The sequence below is a fragment of the Manis pentadactyla genome, chromosome 4 (assembly GCF_030020395.1).
Source record: "Manis pentadactyla isolate mManPen7 chromosome 4, mManPen7.hap1, whole genome shotgun sequence".
NCBI lineage: Eukaryota > Metazoa > Chordata > Mammalia > Pholidota > Manidae > Manis > Manis pentadactyla.
The window spans coordinates 174,368,404-174,392,029 of NC_080022.1; the positions used below are offsets into that span (position 1 = coordinate 174,368,404).

At 39.1% G+C, this 23,626-nt stretch overlaps 2 protein-coding genes across 5 annotated transcripts in view; one reads left to right on the plus strand and one right to left on the minus strand.

The window, feature by feature from the left end:
* NSF (N-ethylmaleimide sensitive factor, vesicle fusing ATPase) overlaps window positions 1–18,279 on the plus strand; it is a 145,456-nt gene extending 127,177 nt beyond the window's left edge. Inside the window, exons 18-21 of one of the 4 annotated variants that reach the window (XM_036899743.2) lie at window positions 11,900–12,034; window positions 13,096–13,209; window positions 16,164–16,219; window positions 16,380–16,562. In XM_036899743.2, the coding sequence (XP_036755638.2) occupies window positions 11,900–12,034; window positions 13,096–13,209; window positions 16,164–16,219; window positions 16,380–16,539 (465 nt within the window). In that variant the 3' untranslated portion in view covers window positions 16,540–16,562. Of the gene's footprint in view, window positions 1–11,899; window positions 12,035–13,095; window positions 13,210–16,163; window positions 16,220–16,379; window positions 16,567–16,654 lie in introns of those variants that run through there. The other 3 variants (XM_036899739.2, XM_036899742.2, XM_057501591.1) reach the window with 3 other exon arrangements.
* Window positions 18,221–23,626, minus strand: part of WNT3 (Wnt family member 3) — a 48,208-nt gene continuing 42,802 nt past the window's right edge. Inside the window, exon 5 of the mRNA XM_036899745.2 lies at window positions 18,221–23,426. The gene's annotated coding sequence lies outside the window, so the exon portion shown is untranslated. The remainder of the gene's footprint in view (window positions 23,427–23,626) is intronic.

Here is a 23,626-nt window from a genome sequence, read left to right on the forward strand (position 1 = left end):
GATAGTTATTAGAATGCAGTGGAACCAGGCCTTGATCTATTTAAGTCACCACTTGGTCTATAACCACATCTTCATCTTGACAGTCCTGTTTACCCCTCACATTGGGAAATGGGAAGAATGTTTTTCATAAGGAAGGCTCCAGACAACCTGCAGGACAATCTCCGCCCTTCCTCGCTTCCTTCCTTTCTCTCTATCTCTTCCTTCCCTCCCTCCCTCCCTCCCTTCCTCCCTCCCTTCTTTCCCTCCTTCCTTCTTTCCTTCTCTCTTTCTTTTCTAAAACTGTTTAGATTATGTAGATGATTATATTTGTTGAATCAATATTTTGAAGATGGTGAGTCTTAACTAACAACTGGCATTGGCAGTAAATAAGAGCACAGGAGTTAGAATTTGAAATCTTGCATTTGAATCCAGTCACTTCTGAGCCTCAATTTTCTCATTTGTAAAATGGAAACAATAGTAATATTTAAGTTGTGAGAATTAAATAAGATAAATATTGATTGTAGTTCTTTGTAAACTGCAAAGCACAACTCAATTATTAGTTTATCATTCACTTCAAAGAGAACTCTGTGTTTCCTCACACAAAAATACATAAAACCAACCCATATCAAAGGAGCTTAGCTCCATGTTGCTAAGGCTGCTGCAGCAGAAACCATCCCTAGAAATGTCAGTCAGAAAGAGCATAGCAGCTTTTTTTTACCCTAGCTACCAGCCATCCTGCTTCTGCAGACGCTGCATTAGCCAGCCCTGAGCCAGTGGAAAAAGGGGGAGTTTCTTACTCCAGTTTCCGGAATAAGAGGAGTAATGGGAACAGAGGACAGGGAGAAAGACCAAGTGACAGCAGTCAGATGAAAAGCCCTGGCCATCCAGCTAGTAACCCATTAATCTGTATAAACTGGGCCTATGTCAGAAACTGCCAGTATAACTATCAGATCACCTCACTTAATCATAGTGTGATTTCAGTTAGAAAGAGGAAAGTACTGGAGGAAGTATGCCAAAATTGTTTATCGTGACTACCTTTATACCAGTGGCCTCCAAACTTTTCAAACACATATCCTGCCAGTTAAAAAAAGACATTTGAGCCCATACTGCCAATATTTTGTTATATGTGTTACTCTGTAAGATGATGTTCATTTTAAAACATATATAGAAAAGGAAAATTTTTAAAGAATGAAATTATAAATGAAAGTAAAAGGAGTTGTATTAAGTTGTTTTATTTCTCCATTTTAAAGACAACTGCTCTATATTTGATGGTAGAATCCGAGGTGATTTTTTTCTGCTTTATTGTTTCCTGTGTTCTGCAAATTTTCTACCATAAGCATTTATTACTTTTTAATAAGGAAAAAATAAAAACTGTGTATACAATTGTTTTCATTTTTAATTTAGCATAACTGTCAAATTCTTTAATTCCAACCCTTCCAATTAATTGGCTGCTTGACCAAACAGTTAAATGAATCTACCTTTATCTCAAAGCTTATCTATATGTAATTTTTTTAAACTTGTTTTTTAATTTAAGGCCATTTTAATTTAAGGTCTGGTCTATAAGACACATTGTGGTCCTGAGAGTAAAAGAATGAAAGTGCCCTGTGATTCTCACTCCCAGTTGTCCTTGGAAACCCACCGGGCATTCAGCTCAGTGCTGTGCTTCCAGTCGGAACTTATGGTAGTTGAATGCCAGTGTGACCAAGATTGACTAAGACAGATGGGGACAACTGTATTAAGTTTCATAGAAGGAAGATGGGAAGTTTCTTTTCCAACCAAAAATATTTCTTTTGTCACTCAAATTTGAAATATTACTTTAAAGAGTATATGATTTACTATGATATGCATTTAATAAACATTTGTTCCACACTATAGAAATACAAAGATGAATAAGATGTTGTACCCACCCTGCATGAGCTCATAATCTGGAACCAGCTGTTCAGTTTCACAGTTTGTGCACAAGGTGTGCACAAGGTCAGGTGGCAAGTGGGGGTTAACATCTAGCCCACACCCTACGTAACAAGCTATCTACCTGGTGTAGGGCTAAATCTGCCCTAGGGGGGCTTGCCAGGTTTAGTAGATAAGAATATAAGATGCCCAGTTAAATTTGAATTTCAATAGTTCATAATGCATGAACAAAACCGAAAGCTTCTGTGATGACTGCCCTTGCACTGTTCACCATGTAACTTATTCACTATGTAAGAATTTGTACTCCATGTAAGAATTTGTTCGTTATGCATCAGAAGATTGGAGACTGACAAAAATTAGGCTTGGGGTGGATTAATGATTGTGCATTGAGCATTGACTCCCCTATACAGAATTTTATTGTGGTTAACAACTATTTGATCAATAAATATGAGAGATGCCCTCACAAATATATATATATATATATATATATATATATATATAAGCACACTTCCAATTGTAAAATAAATAAGTAACCGGGATGTAATGTATAGCATAAGGAATATAGTCAAAATATTGTAACAACTTGGTATGGTGATACCTGGTATCTAGAATTATCATGTATATAAATGTTGAATCACTGTGTTGTACACCTGAAACTAATGTAATGCAATACTGTTGTCAACTACCCTTCAATAAAAAAATTTTTAAAAAAAATTTGAATTTCAGAAAGACATCCAGTACTTTTTTAGTGTAAGTGTATCGCATGCAGTGTCTGTGATATACTTAGGCTCAGAGCTCTGTCTGGCAACCCTAGACCTAAGGAAAAGGAAAGTGGTGCCTTTTACTCATACATACAAGTTGCTGGAGCTTTGGGGGATGAGGGCAAGAGTGAATGCATGACCCAGACAACTGCTTTTTTCTAATGCATCCACCTAAGAAGAGCATTTTTTCTAATAACTGGTTTCCCTGTCACAATCCCCCAGTGAGGGAAAGAGATGTGTTAACATGGTTTATATAGTTAGGTTTTACAAGTTATAATGGGTTCCAGTGGGATGTAAAGGAAAGCATGGTCCATTTTACTGGAGAAAACCTGCAAATGTTTCATAAACAGTAGTTCTTGATCTTGGTCTTGAAAGATGAGTAAAAGAGAGATGTATCAGGACCATAACGTTATGCCATGTTAAGGAATTCCAGCTCTGTAGCATGAGGAAAGACAGTAAAAGATGTGCCTATGCCAGAATTAGCAAATTTTTGTTATTTCCATACTAACTGATAGGAATTCATAAGACATCAAAGGCTTCATTTTTTCCAAGCAACTAAAGCTTACCCTCTTTAAGTATCCATTGCTGTTACACTTTAGCCTCTTTTAAAAGGAAAAGGTTGCTGCATACATCTTTGGTGTCTGAAGCTAAGTATAATGAACACTATGTTAATGAATAAGGATCTCCATTATAAACCATAATCACATGGATCAGCAATATCCTGAGGAACAACAAGAACTATTGGAATGTATAAAATTGCCCTGTAATCATTAAGTAGGCCTATTATGCTCTGTTTTTTAATTTTTGTACCTCTTGTTTTTAATGGTTTGGCTGTCCTCTGTTACTTGCAGAATCCAGGTAAGTTATGTCACTCTGCCTGCCTTTGACATTTCCCCCTTCTACGGCTTCTGGTCAGCTGTGAACTCAGCGAGGCAACCACCAGGAACCATGACTTACTTGTAAAGTAAGAGGAACTAGGCTCTCGTGAGAGCTGGACAAGCTTTCTTGTAAGCAGGGCCACATTTTGACCCCTGTGGACCCTTTCCTCCATAAAAATAATATTTAAATTTTTATTTTACAGCTGTTGATACTTAAAACTTTTATTTGACCCAAAAGTCCTTTTTCTCTTCTGATTTTAAAAGAAACTAGAATATTTTTGTGACCCTCTCAAGAGTTTTATGGGCGTTTGCCACTGTGCCTAGTAGATAAGACACCACCACCTGTGAGTAAAGCCGCTTGAACCTCACTTTCTTTTGTTGTTGTTTTTATTCAGTCCTTGAAGTTAAAGGATTTTGCTTCTTTCTTGGTTCTTGGCTGTGTTCTGCTTAGTTGAAATTGTTCAGCAAGTTGGCCTCCAGATAAGTGAGATGTTATTACTGGGCACACTGAACCCATGTTCTGAAAGGTTGTGACCTAATGGAGTAAACTGGGTTGTGTAAGGTTAAATTAGGGCAGAGTGTGAAGAGAAGACAAGTACTGAAATATCTGGAACATAAGGGGTAGTTGAAAACTGAGATAAAACTCTGGAAGGCATTTTAATGAAAAGGAATGCTATGGATAAAAATCACAGACACAGAAATTAAATGAGAAAGAAGACAACTGACCTTATCAGAGCACAGGGGTTATTTTAGGGCATGTAAGCTAAACGCTGCAGAGGTGAGGAAAATCTGGGTACAGAGTCACGGAGTTTGGATTTGCTGACCCACCAGTGGTCATCTTAGGCTTCTCGTGAGAGGGTGTGCTATGAAACTGGGCCACTGGGCATTAAGAATACTGTGACATGGTCAGTACAACTTTATTTTCTTAATTTATTTAACCTTTTCTCCCAAGAACTAAGAGATCACAATTTCTGGGTGATGTATCTATGTAACTGTAATTAAGAGATCAGCCATTGCTATTACGATTTAATGACACAAATAAGAACAGTGGACAGCAAAGAACAGCAATTTCAGAGGCCTGAACTCTGGTTGTACTTCCCTGGGTGTAAAAATTTCCAACAGGTCATTCTACCCTCACTTCAGGTTTCTTGTCTACGAAATAACCAGAGAAGGAGAAGGAGAGGACTAGGTAACCTTTAGACTACGTCATCTTTAAGAGCTTCTCCAAGTGTAGAATTTGATGATTCCATGTCTTCTTCCTAAATTGGTACTAAAATATTCTTTAATATCATAAGGTGGTCTGCTTTTGCCTAGAGTAATTATTTTAAATTATGCAAGGTGAAGTTTCTCATTTCACACCCAAACTGCTTCATAGATTCCCCTCCTTATTATCCTCTGCCCTGCTCGTAGCACCGTGAGGATGGTTACAAAGACAGTAGACTAAGAATTTGCTTCAGGGTAAAATCTAATGGAGAGTTGAAGCATAGTTGTCTGCCTAGTTGTAGCATGATTTATTTGAAACATCCTTCCTTTGGTATTCAACTTAAACATTTAACTACCCCAGAAAAAGAAGTTACAGACATTTGAGCATGAGAAATCAGAAATGCATGCAGGATGTGCAGAGGCCCCATTCCTCTCCCCTCATGGTCCAGGCTCCTGGTTGTTTTTAATGGTAGTCAGTTTTTACCCCTGTTGTGGGGAAACCAAGAGTTTTAGGAGATGCTTAATAATACTTGTTATCTCACTAGCTTCAATTAATGGTATCTAAAGAATCTTATCTTTTCTCTGTGAAAGTCTGTATTATCCAATCAGTAGCTTAACAGTTGATCAACCTAAAAGATCCATTTCTTTGGTTATCTAAAAGAAAGAAATAGGACAGTCTTTGGTTTCTACTTATTTTGTAAAGGAAGCATATATGCCATTCATTCCAGGTTATTTTCTTTAAAGCTAGGAATATCTTCTGTGTGCCAGGCATGCTGTGCTTAGAACTGCAAGGATATAGATGAATAAAACATGGCTTCTACCCCAGAGACTTGACAGGCTAGAAACAAGATTCAGACTTGCAAACAAGTGCAATGATAAAGTTGTATGGGTACTATAGTAGATAGAATTTTTTTTTAAAGATCTCTATGTTAGATAATACAAAGTAAAAATATGAGAAATTTTTCCCATTTCAAGCATGAAGCTAGGATAAGTGACGGACTACACACCTCTTACCAGGAAAGCTTGCTTTTTTGCACCCTCTGCCCTGAATTGGTCTGTCCCTCAGAAGTCACTGCCTCTTCCTTCGGCCCCTCACTCTCACCCGCTGCCATGACTCCCTTTGCTCTTCAGCATCAGGCCTCCTCCCTGCCGCACGGTAACCCTAGAGAAGCCAAAGACAGACAGACGCTCTCACCTTCCCTAGCACACAGTGAGCCGTGGTCCTCTGGGAGAGTGCTCGCTCTCTCTGCATCATCTGCTGCCAGTACCCTGTGCTGTTGTTGGGAAGAGAGGAATTCCCAGGCACCCCACTGCTCACCCACCCAACCTAATGCTGTGGATTCCTGACATCCTAGGCAGAGAGAGTTTTTCCGGTTCCTCTCAGAACCATCTGTTTAAGCTCACATCCTTCCATTCTTGCCTCCTCTGACAGTGATGGCAAAGGCGCCCCTTCCCCAAGCATTCTTCACCTCATGCTCTACTCTGACAGGTAGATAGGGTTCTTAATCCCATTTTTATGGTTGAGGAGGAGACAGGTGCTGAGAAGCTGAACAATCACACAGCTCTGAATGGTGGGACCAGTGCTTTTCTACTGCACCAGGCCACCCATCCATCAGGGCACGCCTCTCTTCCCCTGCCTCTGCCAGTCCTGGGCTTGCAAGAAAAAGGGTGTCACGTGTGAGAGGTATCCGTGAAAAAGTACAGAGCCTTCCCAGGCACGCTTCCTCTTAGAACTGGCATGTCATTAATGTGGCAGCTCCTCACCGGCCATTACTGCCCTGCATGTGCTGCCAGGATCAGCTTTCACCTGGTCACACTTCTTCCTCCTCACGAACCTCCTTCAGTTTCCTGTTGCTTCTATATTAAATGTCCTCCTTTAGTTTAGCACTTGAGTCTTCCTTTAATGGCTGCCCACCCGCGTCTGTCTAAAAAGACTTGTTTGCAGCCCTTAGTGCTCTGGCTTGGCTACCTCCACCACCCACCTAGGACCTAGTGGCATAGAGACCTGTCCGTTCTCCTCCAGGGCCTCCTTTTTGTCGGGGTATCTATAATACTACAGAACTCTTCCCAGGTGACTTCACTCCAATGTAACTGTCCCCATATGCTGTGTCCTCCCAGCCACTGTATTTGCTGTTGGGTTACTTGGTATGGTCCCAGAATATTTATTTGCTCTTCCTTGCTAAATTGTAATCACTTGGAAGGCACAAACCAGATCTCACAGTTACCTAAGTACCTGAACAGAGTAAATTCTTGTTAATGGTCTGATCGGCTAATTGATTTATCTTTTCTTACCAGGTTTATAAATCAGTACTATTCTGAGATTTTTCACTCTCATTTACAAAAACCTCAAATTCTAACACTCAGAAAATAAAGTTTAAGGCCCTCCCCAGCACACAGCAGTCTTGAGTTGCACTTTTAAACTCACTTCTTAATCCCCATTTCAGGGTTTCCAATTGTTCACAGTTAATTCTTCTTATCAAGGGTGTATTACACTTGCTCAGCATTGAATGATAGGGAAAGAATGGCCTTTCTTTACTGCATAACTGACTTTACTTTTGTTCACAGGTTAAAATCAGCCCTTCCATTTCACTGCAATATTATATTGGTGGCATTTTTGTTTTAGGTGGGAAAAAAAAGCTTTCTTCCACGTGAACTTTTGTTACAAATCAGTTTATTGGGGCCAGTCAATGGGCAGGACCTATGAAAGGGTGTGGATTATCTGGTAGTCCATTGTGTGGCAAAAGGCTTAGATACCGCTTAGTACTTTGCTCATTCTTCATCATGTAAAGAAGTGTTTTTTTGAAGGATCAACACCTGACTGAGCCCTGCCTTTTTCATGGTAATGTTTTCACCTGAGTTGCTTCTTATGGTACTAAGAATTAGTTAACTAATACTTATTTAACCTTGGAACAATGTTTATCATAATCCGATTGGCAGATAGTCATTTTATTTAGGCCTTTGCTTTGTTGCTTCAAGACTAGCAAATCTCAGTAAAGAGTATACTGGGAATAAATTTTTTTTCCAAATGAGTTAATGCTCTACTGTTTTTCTTTCCATGAAGGGGCACGTTTCAGCACTGTGGACTTAAGACTAGTAGCCACACATTAACACATTGGATTTCCCCTCTTGGGCTGAGCTCTACTTTTATTTTTAAAGCTAGCCTTCCTATTTCATGCTGCTGGCAGCTTTTCCCCCAAAATGTTCTCCAATGTGATTTATTACATTAATACGCTCAGAGCTGTTTTTTCATGATTAAGCTTCCTCATGAGCATTACCACTAATTAATATACAAAATGATCCAGCACAATTTAATTATTTGGTAATGTTTTTCGGTGTTTTCCTGAAGATGATGCTTTACAAGTCAAGGCCTGAACTTGCCTGGGTCATGACCTCTCTGCAGTGTTTGCAGTCTTGTTAAACAAGAAGAAAAGCAAAACATAAATTAGCATCTCCATTAAAAGTTGCTCTCCGTTTCCCAAGTCTTTCAACACTCTGAAGAGCATAGTCATTGCTGATATAAAAGTTTCACTGTAAAAATGGCAATTCCTGCTTTCTGGAATGAGTAAGAAGCTGCTTCTCCAATGCCGTTCTTCCAGGACCAACACTGACCTCTGTGAAAGAGGAGCAAAATGAGGGAGTTTGAATTATGGGCTGTGAAATGTTAAAAACCCAAGGAAAAAAGAGAAGTAACAGTTACCGTTAATAGTAATGAGAATGTCCTAGCCTGTGTGGCCTTTGACATCTAGTAGCGTTCAGGGATATGTTCCTAAGCTTACAGCTAGAATTTAGTGCTGAAAAATAATTTGAGTGTAAAAGCACCACTTTTCTGTTACATTAGAAGTTTTATGTCTTTGTGTTCATAATTACCCCAACAGCCCAGTTTTGGTTTTGTTATTTTGTCTTTAGACTTAAGTATTTCTGCTCCTTCTGGCTTGGTATGTCCTTCCCTTCATCTTCCTAATCAACCTACTCATTCCTGAAGAGTCAGTTCACGTATTGGCTCCTCCAGAGAAAGAGGAGATGTTTCTCTGCCGCATGTTTCTTCCATTTACCATGACATCCTGTGCATATATCTCCAGCCTTCCTTACTGTATTATAATTCTCTCTTTTGTATCTATATATATACGGTCTACTCCATATTCATCTAGGAGCTTAGTAGGTCTGTTGACAACGTGTTTGATTTTTAGTTGGTTGATTTCTTGAATAATAATAATTACCCTTTAATCTGTGTATTTCACAGTCATACTTCTATCCCATAGTCTTTGCACTATTATCTGGCATGCCAATCATTAATTGTACTGGAAGATCCCATCTTTGTTTTTTCACTATGCCTCTGTTTATGTTGGTTCATTATCCATAATTGGCACTATAGATGGACAAAAACAATGAGTAAAATTGAGAAAGGGTGGCATGCTTTATTGGCAGTAGCAGTATAATATTTACAAAAAACTCAAATTGAAGTTGTTTTAGCCTCTGATATTCAATTTCTTAAAATCTTTTTCTGCATTTAATTTCAACATTTTTTTTCTCATTTATTTTAACACCCTGAGTTTCTAAGATTCATGAAAGGTTTAATTATTTTATTAAAGGCCTATCTGTGGAATGAATGTGTATCATAAGTCTAGTGACATAAATTTAAAATGTATTCCTCTTTCATTTCCATGCCTGGCTCCATCATTTATTCACCATCTGACCTTATATAAATTACTTATATCTTTGAGATTCAATAGCTTCATCAGTAAGATAGGAATAATACTAGTACTTAATTCTTAGGATTCCAGTGAACATTAAATGAGATCTAAAGAGATACTGCAAATAGGAGAAAGTGGAAGCCTCCATACTAAATGGTGACATACCCAGGACTCTTTCCCCATCTACTTCCAGTGTGCTAGAAACTACATTTTATAGCCCTAAAGAAGGAGATTGGAAGATTCTTCTCTTGGAAAAATTTACACATCCTGACCTTTGAGGGACGCCCCCCATAATCAGCCAAGTCTTACCTGATCATCCTATAGTGATGCCCTCAAGAGTTAGCACTTCCAGTCATTAGTTTAATCCTTAAATGTGAACAGCCATCCAACAATACAAATTAGTTTAGCTCCTAAATATGAATAGTCATTACCAGACACTTGAGGAAATCTTCCAGTGAACAAACAGGAAAAAAGGAACTCAAAGGAAACACACAAAGCAGAGAACAGAAAAAAAACATTTCTGTAATACCTGTAATATTCACAGAGATCTAAAATAAGGTATTGTATCCACAATATAAAATAGAATGTAATAAAAAATCAAGAAACAATAAAGAGCTGTTAGAAATAAAAATATAGAAGGAACTTAGTATAAAGGTTAGAAAATAAAGTTGATGCTAACCTAGAAAGTACTAGAGAAAGAAAAATCAGGAGCAAAAAAAGAAAAGATTAGTAATAGAGCAGTGTCCATCCCATGGAGGTTCTAGGGTAGAGGGTAAAAAACAAAACAGTGAATGGAAGGAAATCTCAAGAAATAATCCCAAATTATTTCCTAGAACTGAATGATTGGCATGTCCGTTTAGAAAGGATCCATCTAGTGCCAGCAAAATGAGGAAAGAAAAACTTATCTCAAGGTACATAATTTTGAAATTGCAGAACATAGGATAAAGAGAAGATTCTTTAAAAAAAAAAAAGAAATTGTCAGGAAATCAGAGTGGCATCAATCTTCTAGTCAGCAACACTGAAAATTAAAAGACAGTAGAGCCAATGCCTTCAAAAGTCTTAGGAGAATATTATTCCTAACTTTGTTCTCTATACCTAGTCAAACTATCAAATATAAATAGAGTGTACAGTACTAAGGGTGGAATAGTATTTCCAGACATTCAAGGTCTTTAAATTTTTACCTCCCATACACCCTTTCTCAGGAAGCTTTTTGAAGTATATGCACCAAGAAAAAGAGGGAATAAATGAATAAAAAGGAAGGCTAAGATACAGAGAATCTAACAGGTGAGGAAAGTTCTCGAACTACTATTGTGCAGCAGGTCTAGAGAGCAATTGAGTTCAGATTGAGCTTTGAGAACAGAGGACTGCGGAGGGGGAATATCTTTAAGGGGGGAAAAAAACTTTAAAATTCCCTAACATGTTTGGATGTACTGAAAGGATGTTCATTGTTGCACTTGAACTTGTGATAGGTATCTAGTAAACTAAGCAAAGGGGAGGATGGCAATTTTTAACTCTATTAAAAATATAATGTTGCCTAAGAAAGGATATTTAATAATATACTATCATGACTTAGTCTGTAAATCATATTTATGGAATCATAGTAGATACTGAATATAGATTTAACTAAAGACTGAAAAAAAAACTATACTGGAAGAATGAGAAAAGGGACATATGGGGATCTGGGTGTGGTGGGTGGGCACTAAGTACAAAATGAATATTAAATCCCCATCTTCCATAATGGGAATTCAGCAAATAATATTAAAAGCTGAAAACAAAAATATAAAAATAGTAGTATAGCCTTGTTATTTAAAGATAAGGAAGTAAATACAAAAAGAAAAGCTGAGAAACTTAATGAAAATGGTTACTTCTGGAGAGCAAGTCAGGAAAGGTAGCAAAATCCTGGTATAGTTTTTAAACAATTTTATGTATTTTGGGGTTAAAAATAAAAGCAAAATTTTAAAATATTAAATCACAATTATGTATAGCATTTAGCAACATGCCTTTCACATTAAGTGTTGCATAAAGGTAAACTATTGTTATTATCCTACTCCTAAAAAGCAACATAAAGCCATGCTAAGTGGATGATACAGATTTGCTATTCATTCATTTCCTTTTATTCCCTACTTCCCACCATACATATACCATAGGAGAAATGCATTACAGACATATACTTCATTGTCTTTCTATTTGGTTTGTATATCTCCCTGATTTGCTAATCCACTATTTTACTGATGTGAATGAGAAGAAATAGCTGTTGCCACTTTGTAAATCATTTCTGAAGAAAGTGTTACTCTTTCTGAATTATGTGGTTAATACTTTTCTTTAGATTTTCTTGAGGAAAATTCTGGATTTTTTTCCTTCTCTTTTGCCTAATCATTTACATTTCCGCAATTAAATAAATGGATATCCTTTAGGCCTACTCTGGTTTCCTAATCAGCCTTATCCTATGTTTTTTAACATGCTTTCTGTGTCTGATCAGGGCCGCAAGCTTCTTATCATTGGGACCACTAGCCGCAAAGATGTCCTTCAGGAGATGGAAATGCTTAATGCTTTCAGCACTACTATCCACGTGCCCAACATTGCCACAGGAGAGCAGCTGTTGGAGGCTTTGGAGGTGAAAATGAGTCAATGGGTTGCACACTGTTTATAAGAGAAGCTGGGACTGAAAATAATGCTAAGTGGTGCCACAGACATTGTACCTGGTGTTTAGTTTCTATGTTAACCTAGAGTAAGGGACCTGGGACATGTCTTAACATGTTTTCAGGAACTAGAAAAAGAAGTTATGAATATAAGTGAGAGTAAATTAATTTCCCATTCCATGGTGTAAGCAGGAATGAATTACTCTGTGCCCACCATGATTATATGGACCAGAAACTTGGAATGGGGAGGGAAGGTAAAGTAATCAATATATAGAAAATGTAGGCATTCATAGTAGTTTTCAACCCATTTACTTGCATTTAATAAATTTTAACAATGATTAGAACCTTAGAAACTTAGAAACTTCAAAAGCTACAAGAATAAAAGGAACTGCTTTATTAAGTTCATAATATAGAAGTGTTTTCTTAAATATTTCTAAGTGTAACAGTCTTTAATTTAAAAAAATAATAATCCTTCATTAAACTTTTGATGAATATCAATGTGCACAAATGATTCAATGAGATCTGTCAGAAAATACTATCCAGTGACTTGTGCAGCAGTGATGAAGGCTTCTTAAAATCATCAGAACTCATACAATTGGGGCATACTCCCAACAAAATAGAAATTATCTATATGATAAATATCTGCAGGTTACCTGTTTGAGCAGCTTTCATTCTGGGGTTGGGTAAGAGAATTAAATTTCATCTGCTTTGACACATACAGATTGTTCCTAGAAAGGAATGTTAAAAATTTTAACTGATATTTATTATGGATTGAAGGTATTTTTTTCTCCCAGCAAATATATCTCCAAATTATAATGGAACCCTTTAGGAAAACAGGATTTAGAATACCAGTTTTCACTTTCATAATTATACCTAATGGATTTAGGAAGGTCAGGTTGGATTTTAAAAGATGATAGAATCCTGCCAACTTGAACCACTGCAGGTGGGTCTTACCACTCTTCTTTTGAGGATATATGTGAGAATTAACTAACATTGATGCACAAAAGTGCTTTCATTATGTTTATTGTTTTTGTAGCTTTTGGGCAACTTCAAGGATAAGGAACGTACCACAATTGCACAGCAAGTCAAAGGAAGGAAGGTCTGGATAGGAATCAAGAAGTTACTAATGTTGATCGAGATGTCCCTACAGGTAAGATGCTCCCTTCGCCATGTGATTCAGACATAGATGCTTCATGACATACCAAGAGGTGTTATATTTCCTTTGCTAGGGTTTTAATTAACTTGTTACAATTCTCTTATATTATTTCCAAACTCAAGCCTGCCTCTGAGATCCAACAACAACTTATTGGTACTTTTCTTTCCCTCGTCTTAAAATTCAAAAGTAGAAGAGAGGATAAAGTTAGTTTAAGTTTTCATTTAAACTTTTAGGAGTCACTGGAACTAGCCAGGACTCCAAAGAGCAGTTGTCCTGCTGCCTCCTCATTTTAGACATGGGTACCTCCATCTTGTCCCACGGTTTGTCAGCAAGCTATCCAAGGTCAAGGGGAGAAGGCACTGTTCATCAGAGGTCAGGAAGCTACTGCATATACGCCAAAGGGGCTTGTTGACTGAAGGGACAGGTTAATTGAGTTGTGCAGATTAGATTTAGGCTCTGTATATTTTCCCCTGGCTGGGCTCCTAGAAATTTCATGCAAACTACTGTAGGGTTGAAGCACCCAGGATCACATAGGAAACTGAGCCCCAGGCCACTACCTGGGTAAAGACATAGAAAACATTTGGGACTTTCTCATGTCTACTGGCAACTCACCTTTCTTCTTTTTGGAACTCCACCCCTCCGTGTGCCCATCCGGTCTCCTTTTCCTTATCTGACATGCTAGTTAGATAATAAATGTATTCCTGCTGAGCTCTATTGAGTTTAGGGACCTTGGCTGTCACTCATTATCAAATCCACAGCCCCTAGAAGACAGCCATACACACAGTAAGGTGCTCAGTAAACTTGAGTCAAATGAATCCATCCCAAGTCCTTGGTGGACAGACAGGCTGCATTCTAAGCATGGTTACTGCTCAGTCCTGTCCTTGGGTCTGTGTGAGCAGCAGGTGCGGAGGTGATATTTAACTTCACAGTCACATCTGAAATAGGCCCTTGGACCAGTCACAAATTGGAAACACAAAGTGAATGCTTTTTAACCTCTACCAGTACATTTATTTTAAAATAAAACTGTGTCTTTCAGAAACCTAAAGTTTAATCTACTGAACTTTCAGCTGGACTGTTTTTAAGCTAGTTTATTTATTTTCCATTATGAACAGTAAAGTTACAGACTAATCATTTTGCTTAGGATTATTCTTGGTAAAGCTATGTATACAGATGTATTGGCTCTTTCCTTGGAAAAAGATAAATCTGTCAGATAGCTCTACTCTTCATTTTTTTTGGTTTCAGCACAAATTTTTTTCAATAATTGCATGGAAGAAACTATGTGGGTTTTTCTCTCCAGTCCCTACCCCTTCCTCTTCCTTTGATGCCTGCAGGTCAGTGATCAAGTTAATTCCTCTTATGTATGGGGGGTAGAAAATGAGAGTGGGGTGCTCAGGCCTAATCTTCAACAACTGACACTTCATAGGCCTCTGAGTTTGAACCCCTTCATGTCAAATGGATTTCGTGCAGCTGAGTGAATTCTCTTTAGATCTGCCTTAGAGAGACTGAGCCTAAGTGAAGAGGCATGTAGTTCAGCAGAATGTAAGTCATGTTACCTCTCTGCTCACTATACATGATTCTGTTAAAACTTGCACAGTGCTGAGGATCTGCTCTGACTGGATGTCACCTGAGGGAATAAAGTCATTTATCTAGATTACTTTTTTCCTCCCTTTCTCTTGACTTTTAATTCCATAGCTACAGGCAAGTCAGTAAGTCGTTGCTCACACATATTAAATATATTTAATGGGCAAAGACCTGCAAGTACTGACTACAACTGAGCTCTAGCCTGCTTCTTTTTTTTTTTTAAGAAGTTGACAATTGATTCATATGTAATTCTATTCCCAAAGAAGGAAGATGTTTCTTTTGTTAGCTATTCACACTTTTTCTTAGTCCTTTGTAGTCTGACCTCTTAACTTTGATACATTTGAAACTTCTGTTCAGTGTTTTCCTGGGATAGAAGAGATCTTAAAAAAAGACATGGTTGGAGTGGGGGATCCAATTGCACATTTACCCACAGCTGCACTGAGCATTTGAAAGCTATTCCTGGAGGGCAGGGAGTTCCCTCTTAGGAAACAGACTCCTACCCTGGAACATTTTTTAAAAGTTAGGTGTGTTTCTTACAATAAAAATTTGTCTTAAGAAATTAAAGATGTTTTTAATCATTTAGATAACTTCACATCTTTGTTGAACCAATGAGAATAAAATACAGTTAACTGAATTAGCATAAATGTGAATATAAAATGAAAATGAATAGAGATAATTGATAATAACAACCTCAACTTAGCACCTGAACCAAAACTCCATCTTGCCCTAGACTCAATGTGCTTTTCTCAGTCATAGGCAACCTGGATTATCCAGAGATCATGTCAGAAAAGTCAGCCACGCTCTTCATATTTTTAGTTACAGCACAATTTTTTTCAATAATCGCAAAGAAGAAACTGTGCAAGGGATGAGAGCAAGGCTAAGAAAAGCAAAATTGTCAATCATAAAGAATTAATAAGCCATTTTTTAGTCATTTAATCAACTTCAATTGATTTCTTCAAGTTTGGTCTCACTTTTATACTTTAGATGAGTTCTATGAGTTGGATACCATTTGAACCCCCACAAACGGCCACCGTGTAGTTTCTCACTGGTCCTCTCCGGCATCACCCAGATTCTGCCTCCTCACACAGCGCCAGCTAAGGGAGCCCTTGGCTGAAGTGCCTGTAAATACCCAGCTTGGTTGTTGGGAACCTTGTGTACAGCGATTCTCTGTGCTGGGAAATCCCATTCACTTCTCTTGAATGATGTAATCTACTTCCCTGTGTATCAGAATCCTGGCTGAGGAACAGGTAACATCAGCAGAGCACTGATGGAAGTGTGAGGCCAAGCATTTCCTTGGTGTGAAGCAAGTGCACAGTCATTAGAAGGTACTATTAACCCATCTTCTTTATTTCTTCTCATGTATTTAGATGGATCCTGAATACCGTGTGAGAAAATTCTTGGCCCTCTTAAGAGAAGAAGGAGCGTAAGTACATACAACACTTAAGACTGTCAACCAGACTTACCACTCTGTTAAGTCCCAGTGCCTATTCTAAGAGTTGCTGTACAGTGCATATAAAGATGAATTCTCAACTTTTCTTGGACATCTTTGTTTCCATTTATTAGAGTTCTTTGCTGTGTTGTAGGTCTGAGAGACCAAGCAAGGAAATTGGTTGCACTGTTGGTTTGCTCTCCCTGTCCTGCTTCGCAAAACTTCCTTGTCACAATGCAGGAAAAAACTCGATGGTACATATTTATTGGAACCTGCTTCTAAATGCATGGAGCTGTGACCATTTTCTTTTGTGAAATGCTCATCTAATAGCAAATGCATAGTGAAAAATGTAGAAAACCATTAAGATGCTTTTAGCGATTTTGAGGTGGTGTTTTGCAGACCCTTATGTTTTGGGTATTTCTTTCTCAGTAGCCCCCTTGACTTTGAAAATGGACTACTTGCAAACATACAGTGACCAAGGTGAAGATGGCCTGGGATCTTCACTCAGTTTACCCAAGATACTGGACACAGAAATGTTGCTACCTTCAACACGTGCTCACTCTGCATGATTAGTGCAGTCAACTCCCTTGTGCTTATTGAGATATGCTACTGTTTTGTGGAAGGCACAAATTTGCTTTAGAATGCTGTGCTTACTTTCTGTGCAAGCTAAGGTGATTCCTTCTTCCTCGGTCTTTAGTGTGGGAGCTATACTGTAATTGTGAACACTACACATTGTGAGCTCCTTACCACCACCGCCTCCCCACCCCAAAACTCAATGAATGTGATGATGTTGCAAGGCACTTGGCCCCTTAGAAGGAAGACTTTCTATCTGTAAAGCAGGAACAGTGACCAGATGTATGGGTTTGAAGCAAGTATCTTACAGCTTCCCTGTGCTCACACTAAAGGCATTTGGTTAAATTGGATATTTGGTTATAAGTCCTCTTAGGAAGTTTGTTGTTACCTTTGCCTGAAGAAGCAGGGCTTGAATTTCCAAGATGCTGTTCTCAATCATTTTTAGAGATGTTTCCAAGTTGAAATCAGGTGCTCTTTCTTAATAGAAAGTCAGATGACTGCTATGTTGGCTATGACATTTCCTTAATGGTACTAATTTGCTTTGTGGTAAAAGATAATGCTAATCATTACATTTGGTAATTGTTGTTAAAGTCTTATGAAAAATACGTGTGGAAAAAGTGTACACCCCTAAACTCCTTTCTGTTTATAAACCTCTCAGCACTAATTAGTGTCCAACCCTAAATGGGTCAATTCCTTAGTATATTAAAGGCTTATTTGTATCACCACTTTTCATTTTCCTTAGCTTAATGTCTTACTTAGAATTTATCCTTCACTTTAAGTTATCTGTGCTATCTAACATCTGAAGAAAACACTATTCTCCGGAACAAACCACTTCTAGCCCTCTCCCTTCAGTCTTTTAACATCCATTCTAATACATTTAACACATTTTCTTTACTCTCTCCACACTTCTTCCAAAGGGAAGGAGAGTGGGTGGTTTGTCTTATACCTGAGTTAGAAGGAGTTTAATTAGGTCATCATGTTTGTGATGAGACTTAGGGAGCATGCCACTGTCTCCCCACTGCTGCTTAAAATGCAGGGACCAGCATTCAGAGGCCATCTGAAGGTGCTTAGCACCTCCCGGGAGGCTTGTTGCCGTAGTGCCACTTGGGTGTAGCTCTGGCATTTGTCCCTCTGGTGGAAGGCACATTATCTCCAGATCTTGCTATCTGTATATTTTTGGTAGACTTGTATGTCATATCTGCTTTCTTTTGGGTTTTCATCCCCAGCTTATTTTGTGGCATTTTAAAAAGTGGGTTGTATTGTGAAATTCTGTGATTCCTGGTGGGCAGTATCCTGGATTCCCTTATCCGTTTTAGATCTCTTTTCTCTTCCCATGGAATCAGCATAGGTGGTGTTAACTTATGTCTCTTGTTAAATGAGGTTAATGTCTTTGTTTTGTCCAAAACTATATTGAAAAATAGAAATATTATATTGTTTTAATGCTAATGAAGGAATGAATAAAGAGTACATATACTTGAAAACATTCTGTAAACCAGTATTTTGTACAAAACAGCATATATAACTGATATGAATATATGAAGGTGGGGGTTTAGAAAAACAGATCAATAGCACATTTTGAAATGTTAATGCAGAGCAAGAATCTCTATACTTAGTTCACCTTACTACAAAAGTGAAGTGTACCAAAGCCACGAGTGAGTAATAAACCAGCAAGAGGAAAACTGTCACTCGGTCAAAGGCATTCCTTCTTGTGAAAGGTGTGAGCCAAGGGACTCAAATACTCTCAGTGAGATTTTTTCACGTTTGGTTTTGGTATCCTTCATCCTTTTCGCCTTTTTCTGAGCTTTCGGATCTCTTAAGCCTAAGCGCCAGTCCTTAGAGATGGCTCAGTTAGGATAAAAGGCAGCCCAGAGAACTGGCAGGCTCTGCGGGAAGAGGCTGCTTCAGACGTTGGTGGAGAGCAGGGCCAGGGCCCCAGGAGTGGTCCACACCCTATGAGAAGGAAGACCCTGCGGCCACCACAGTCTCCGCGTAGCCTTGAGAAGGTGGAGTCCGGAAGCTCTCCCAGGGCTCCCAGAGCCAACACTGGGCCGAGTGGGAGCTCACAGGCCTGATGATAAAGCAGAGGACACGCCAACTGGCTGCCCTCTTAGAGTCTGTGGATAAACTCCTCATGGGCAATTTTTGTCAGAAGATGTAGTGATACTTCAAAAAAGGAGGTTATTTTATCCTTTCTAAAAAATGTGTCCATCTTCACTGAAACACTCTTTCTAATGTAACACAGAAAAACTATATAATGGTGGTTAAAATCTGAAATAAGTTTTGCTTTTAAGCTATTAAGTCTGTCTGTTCAGATCCTAAAAATTTTAGTGAACAGCCTCCCCATGAAGTTTCAATAGCAAGTCATGGAGCAGATTCAAGTGTGTACGGTAATCAAATCCAGGTAAACAAACTTGTTGAAGCATGGGGGCAGCTATAAACAACCATCCCAGCCCAAACACCAGACTTCATTTTCCTTGCCTGGCGACTTGATCCATCAGCCTCTTCAGTGAAGTGCTTGGGTGAGGTGTGTAGGAGAGTTCAAAAAAGCATGTAAATTTTAGAAGTTATTGTAAAATGATCTAAAGTTTCTCATCAGCTGGCACACAGGGCTGAGACTGGGTCCCGGTGCCGAGCCCACAGAGGGTGTGCTGTGGGGACACTGTGGCATTAAGACACAGGAGATAGCGCCTTGATGGGCAAGAATCCCAAGTAGGGAAGACAGAATTCACAAGGAGGACTCATGCTTGACAATTCCCAGCATACAGTCTCCACACAACTGCCTTTGTCACATTATTTTGGGAGTAAAAGATTAACAGTCATGTAATTATTTGCCTTCTAGAAAGTTCTCTTTTAAGCTAGGAGAAATAAGGACAGTGTGGTGGCCGTAATTTTGCTGCATTAACTTCACTCATGTGTGTGGATCAGCCACGTGCATTATTACATGTCCACATACACAGGGCCAGCACGGATACACCACTGGGTCCCTGGGCACTCTCACTGCGTACATCTACCCACCGCACCATCATCCTTCCCCTTGCTTTGCTCCACCTTCGCCCAACTCTCCTTTTGCTTTTATTTGTACCTCATCCCTCCGTCCTTGAACCCTCTCACACACTGTCCTTCCTTTCTTCTTCATAGAATAATACTGCTTTGAAAGGTATCTTCTCATTATATTGTGTCTTTTTCTTTGGGATCTCTTTTAACTTCCTCTTGTTTTTAAATGTTTATTAGTATTTATGCTTATGGAGAAACTAAATGTTTAAGCACTGCTATAAACTGCATTCTCTTTAAACATAGAATATGATTAATCATAGAAAGGATTACAACTGACCTTAGTAAGTGTGAATAGGGACCATTTAAGTATTTGGCAATCTTGATAGGTTAAAAAAAAAAATAGTACCCAGAATGCTGGTGTAGATGAGTGTTAGCTTTAAGTAAAAGTGAAATACAATGACCAAAACTGTAAGACATGGGGGAGATCTGTATACTCTCCCTGTCCAGTTTCTTGCACAGCTGAAACAACCATTTGTGGTTTAAGCTTTTCAGGGACTAAATAAAGACACATCATGGGCAAAATAAAGTTTGTGAACTTCTAGTAGCCATTCCTAATCTAAGAGTGGAGGTCTGAATGGAGCACAGTGTGGCCCATCACCACCGCATAAGGCTGACTGCTTTATTTTTCTGTTATTTTTTTTCTATGAAGTGAGACAAATAAGATTTGTCCCTAATAAAGGTAAATCGGGGGAAAGAAAAAGAAAACACTTCAGCTGTGCCAGATAAACCAAAGGTGACATATTATGGGTAGGTCTGGAGACCAAAGGATTGTCTGCATCATAAAACTGAGTTATAGCCTCTTGTTAAGCAGGCATTACTTGTGAGCTTCAGTGGAGTCCTTTTGAAGCAACAGTCCAAGGAGAGAATGCCCTTCCCTATGGCATGCCCACTGGTAGGTCCCTTCTGCCCAAACCAGTATAAAACTTCAAGTGACACCTATTCCAGACAACTCAGAGCCCAGTGACACCATTTCGTCTTCCCAGCCAACCTCCCCCTCTCAGTTTAGCTCTCAGTGGAACTGTCAGGCGAGAGCAGTTCCAGTCAAGTGTCATTTTCAATAAAGCAATATCCTCTTCTCCCAATAGAGCTGAAAACATAGGGAAGGAAAGGATTAAGCCAGTGGCCAACCCCATGGTCTGCTGGCCTTGAGCTGCATCTTTTGAGTGTCAGGTAGTAATTTGTGAATATAGAGTGTGAGGCTCTATGAAATGAATTAACTGCCCAAACTGCTTATTTCTAAAACTGGAAATTGTTTGTTAGAATTGATTTAGAACAAAGCCTGTAAGAAGTCCTATAGTAGATCAGACCTACTTATATGACATCTCAGATAATCTAGTTTAAAGAACATAGGACATGACATCAATTTGGGCCACTAATTTAAGGGTGAAAGGTGAGGCCACCACATTCAGAATCGGGTATTCTTGACTCCTGAGCATTAATCTGGAAACTCCACACATTGTACAATGTATCCATTTGAAGTTTGTTTACCTTTTCTTTAATGACTTAACAGAAAAAAACTGCATGATGAAATATATTTTCTCCAAATATATATATATATTTATATAATATATAATCTTAGTTAACTCAAAGGTATATACATTGTATAATAAATAATATTTATAAAAAGAGACTTTTTGAATATAAAATCAAAAAGATCAACAACTTCTACAGCTTTTTACAAAACTTTGGATACAGCAGGGTGGTAGGAAATTTCCATTGGATACTATTACCTGACTACGTCGGGAATAATTACAATGCACTCAATGTACTATTATTAAATAATTACTTGTCAGCTACTTGAATACGCCCCAGAAACATGACTTTATCACTTTTAATATAGAATACATAGATATGAAAAGACTGTTTTGAAAATTTGTATCCATTCTGCTGAAAAACTGTCACACAAAGCAAGCATTATCCCGTTGACATGTTTTAAAACTTTTCAGTCTAAGCTGAGATGGGCAGGGGCACTTCAGACTCTCTGTAGAGGGAATGGGATGTGTGTCTTTAGCAGGGCTCATTGCCAGCAGATTCGAGAATGCAGGCATGGCCATCTTGGCAAGCCTGCCTGAGCAAGTAGGAAGGTCACTTGACCTGGTATGTTAGGTCAGTGTGAGGAGACCAAAGAGAGAAGAGGACAGAGGAAGAAAGACCATGTTCTTTTCTATGCCCCTGCTGCCTCTCTTTCTGGGTCCCCTTTAGCTAGAGCTGTTGGCTTGATTCATACTGTCAGATTGTTTGCTTCCATTGTGCTAGCTTCCTTCGGGACATTCTAGAGGACCAGTGTGGAGCGAGGAGACCTCAGCTGTGAGATGCTCTATCCAAGGGAGCAAGTGAGTGCTTGTCCCCCCTTTGCACACCTAATCCTGACCCTTGGTAACTGCATGGATTGATGCTACCCTAGCATACAGGGGAGCCTGGAAGGTCTCTGTGAAAGAACTTGGTAGTTCTATTTACTCACACAGGCCAAAGAAAGAAAAGGATGCAGAAAGATGTATCCTTATTGGAGAGGAAATGAAAGAATCATTTTTTTCCTCCCTATCTACTAGTTGCAAAATTGGAACTTCAGGGATAGATTGCTATTCTCTCTCTCTGACCCTCTGTCTAATTTATACTAAGGTGACCTAGAGTCCAACTGCTCTACTAGAGTTGTTTTTATGGAGACTGAGGTGAGCACGTCTGGGAGGGATTGAATGGCCCCTTCTAAAGATACCACTTCTTTCTTTAGGAAGGCATTTGAACTGGAGAAGGCTTGCCCCTGTCATCCCCGCCCTGCACATAACCTATTTACAAGATCCGCCACAAAAACCGTACTGCATTAATGGTGGAAACTGCAGAATGGCAGCAAAAGATGGAGATCTGACTGCAGTTCACAAGAGCCTCTTGTGCAGAACAGGGCTACGGAAAAAATGAGACTGAGAAGCTGCTCTTCAAACAGTTTGCCAGGTCCCCTAGAACTCCTAGTTCTTTGAAATTCAAAATCCTACTCTAACAATTGCCTTGGGCCTCCCTACCCCTTTATCCTAGCTAAACCTATGGCTTTTATCAGAATGTGAAAGTATCAGGTTTGAATGGGAGTTGACAGAAAAAAGGAGACTGGGGGGCTTTGTCTTCCTCCATGACTCCCACCTCACAGGCATCTTGGCATGTCACCATAAGAAGCAGTCTGGAGACAGAATCTGGCCCACGCTGATGTCTTTACCACTAGGCAGAGAGCTCACATTAGACCTGCCTGTTCTGTTGGAGTAGAATTTTTTTTTCCACTTTTATTTTCTTTAACATGTGCAAAGATAAGCCTTGGGTCTATTCCTTTCAGACCCTAGAGAACTAAAAAGAAAGCCCCTTCTTTAAAAACCACACACCATCCAGAGTAGGGTGAGAAACTTAAGATGAGAAGGAGGGAGGCCTCCCAGTCAGCAGGCAGATTGGATCCAGGGGATTTACCACACGTACACCTGGCAGCAGTCCGATTCCTTGCTGTCTGACGTGGGGGGCTGAGCCCGGCTCTAGGTCCTGCTTCCCACAGAACTTCGTTGAATCTGCCCAGCCACATGCTTCACCCGCTCCCAGTGCCCTTTGAAAAATAAAAAGGAAGAGTTAGAAATACAGTTCCTTTCTCAAAGAGACCACCCATTGAGATGCAGAGATCAGAGGCTGCTGACAGGACATCTCAACGTACTTGTAGGTTAAGAGGGATCTTGAGTAGCTTTCCGAGCCCCCTCCCATACTTTGGAGTCTGCCACTAAGTAAGGGCATGTGGTTTATAGAACAGCA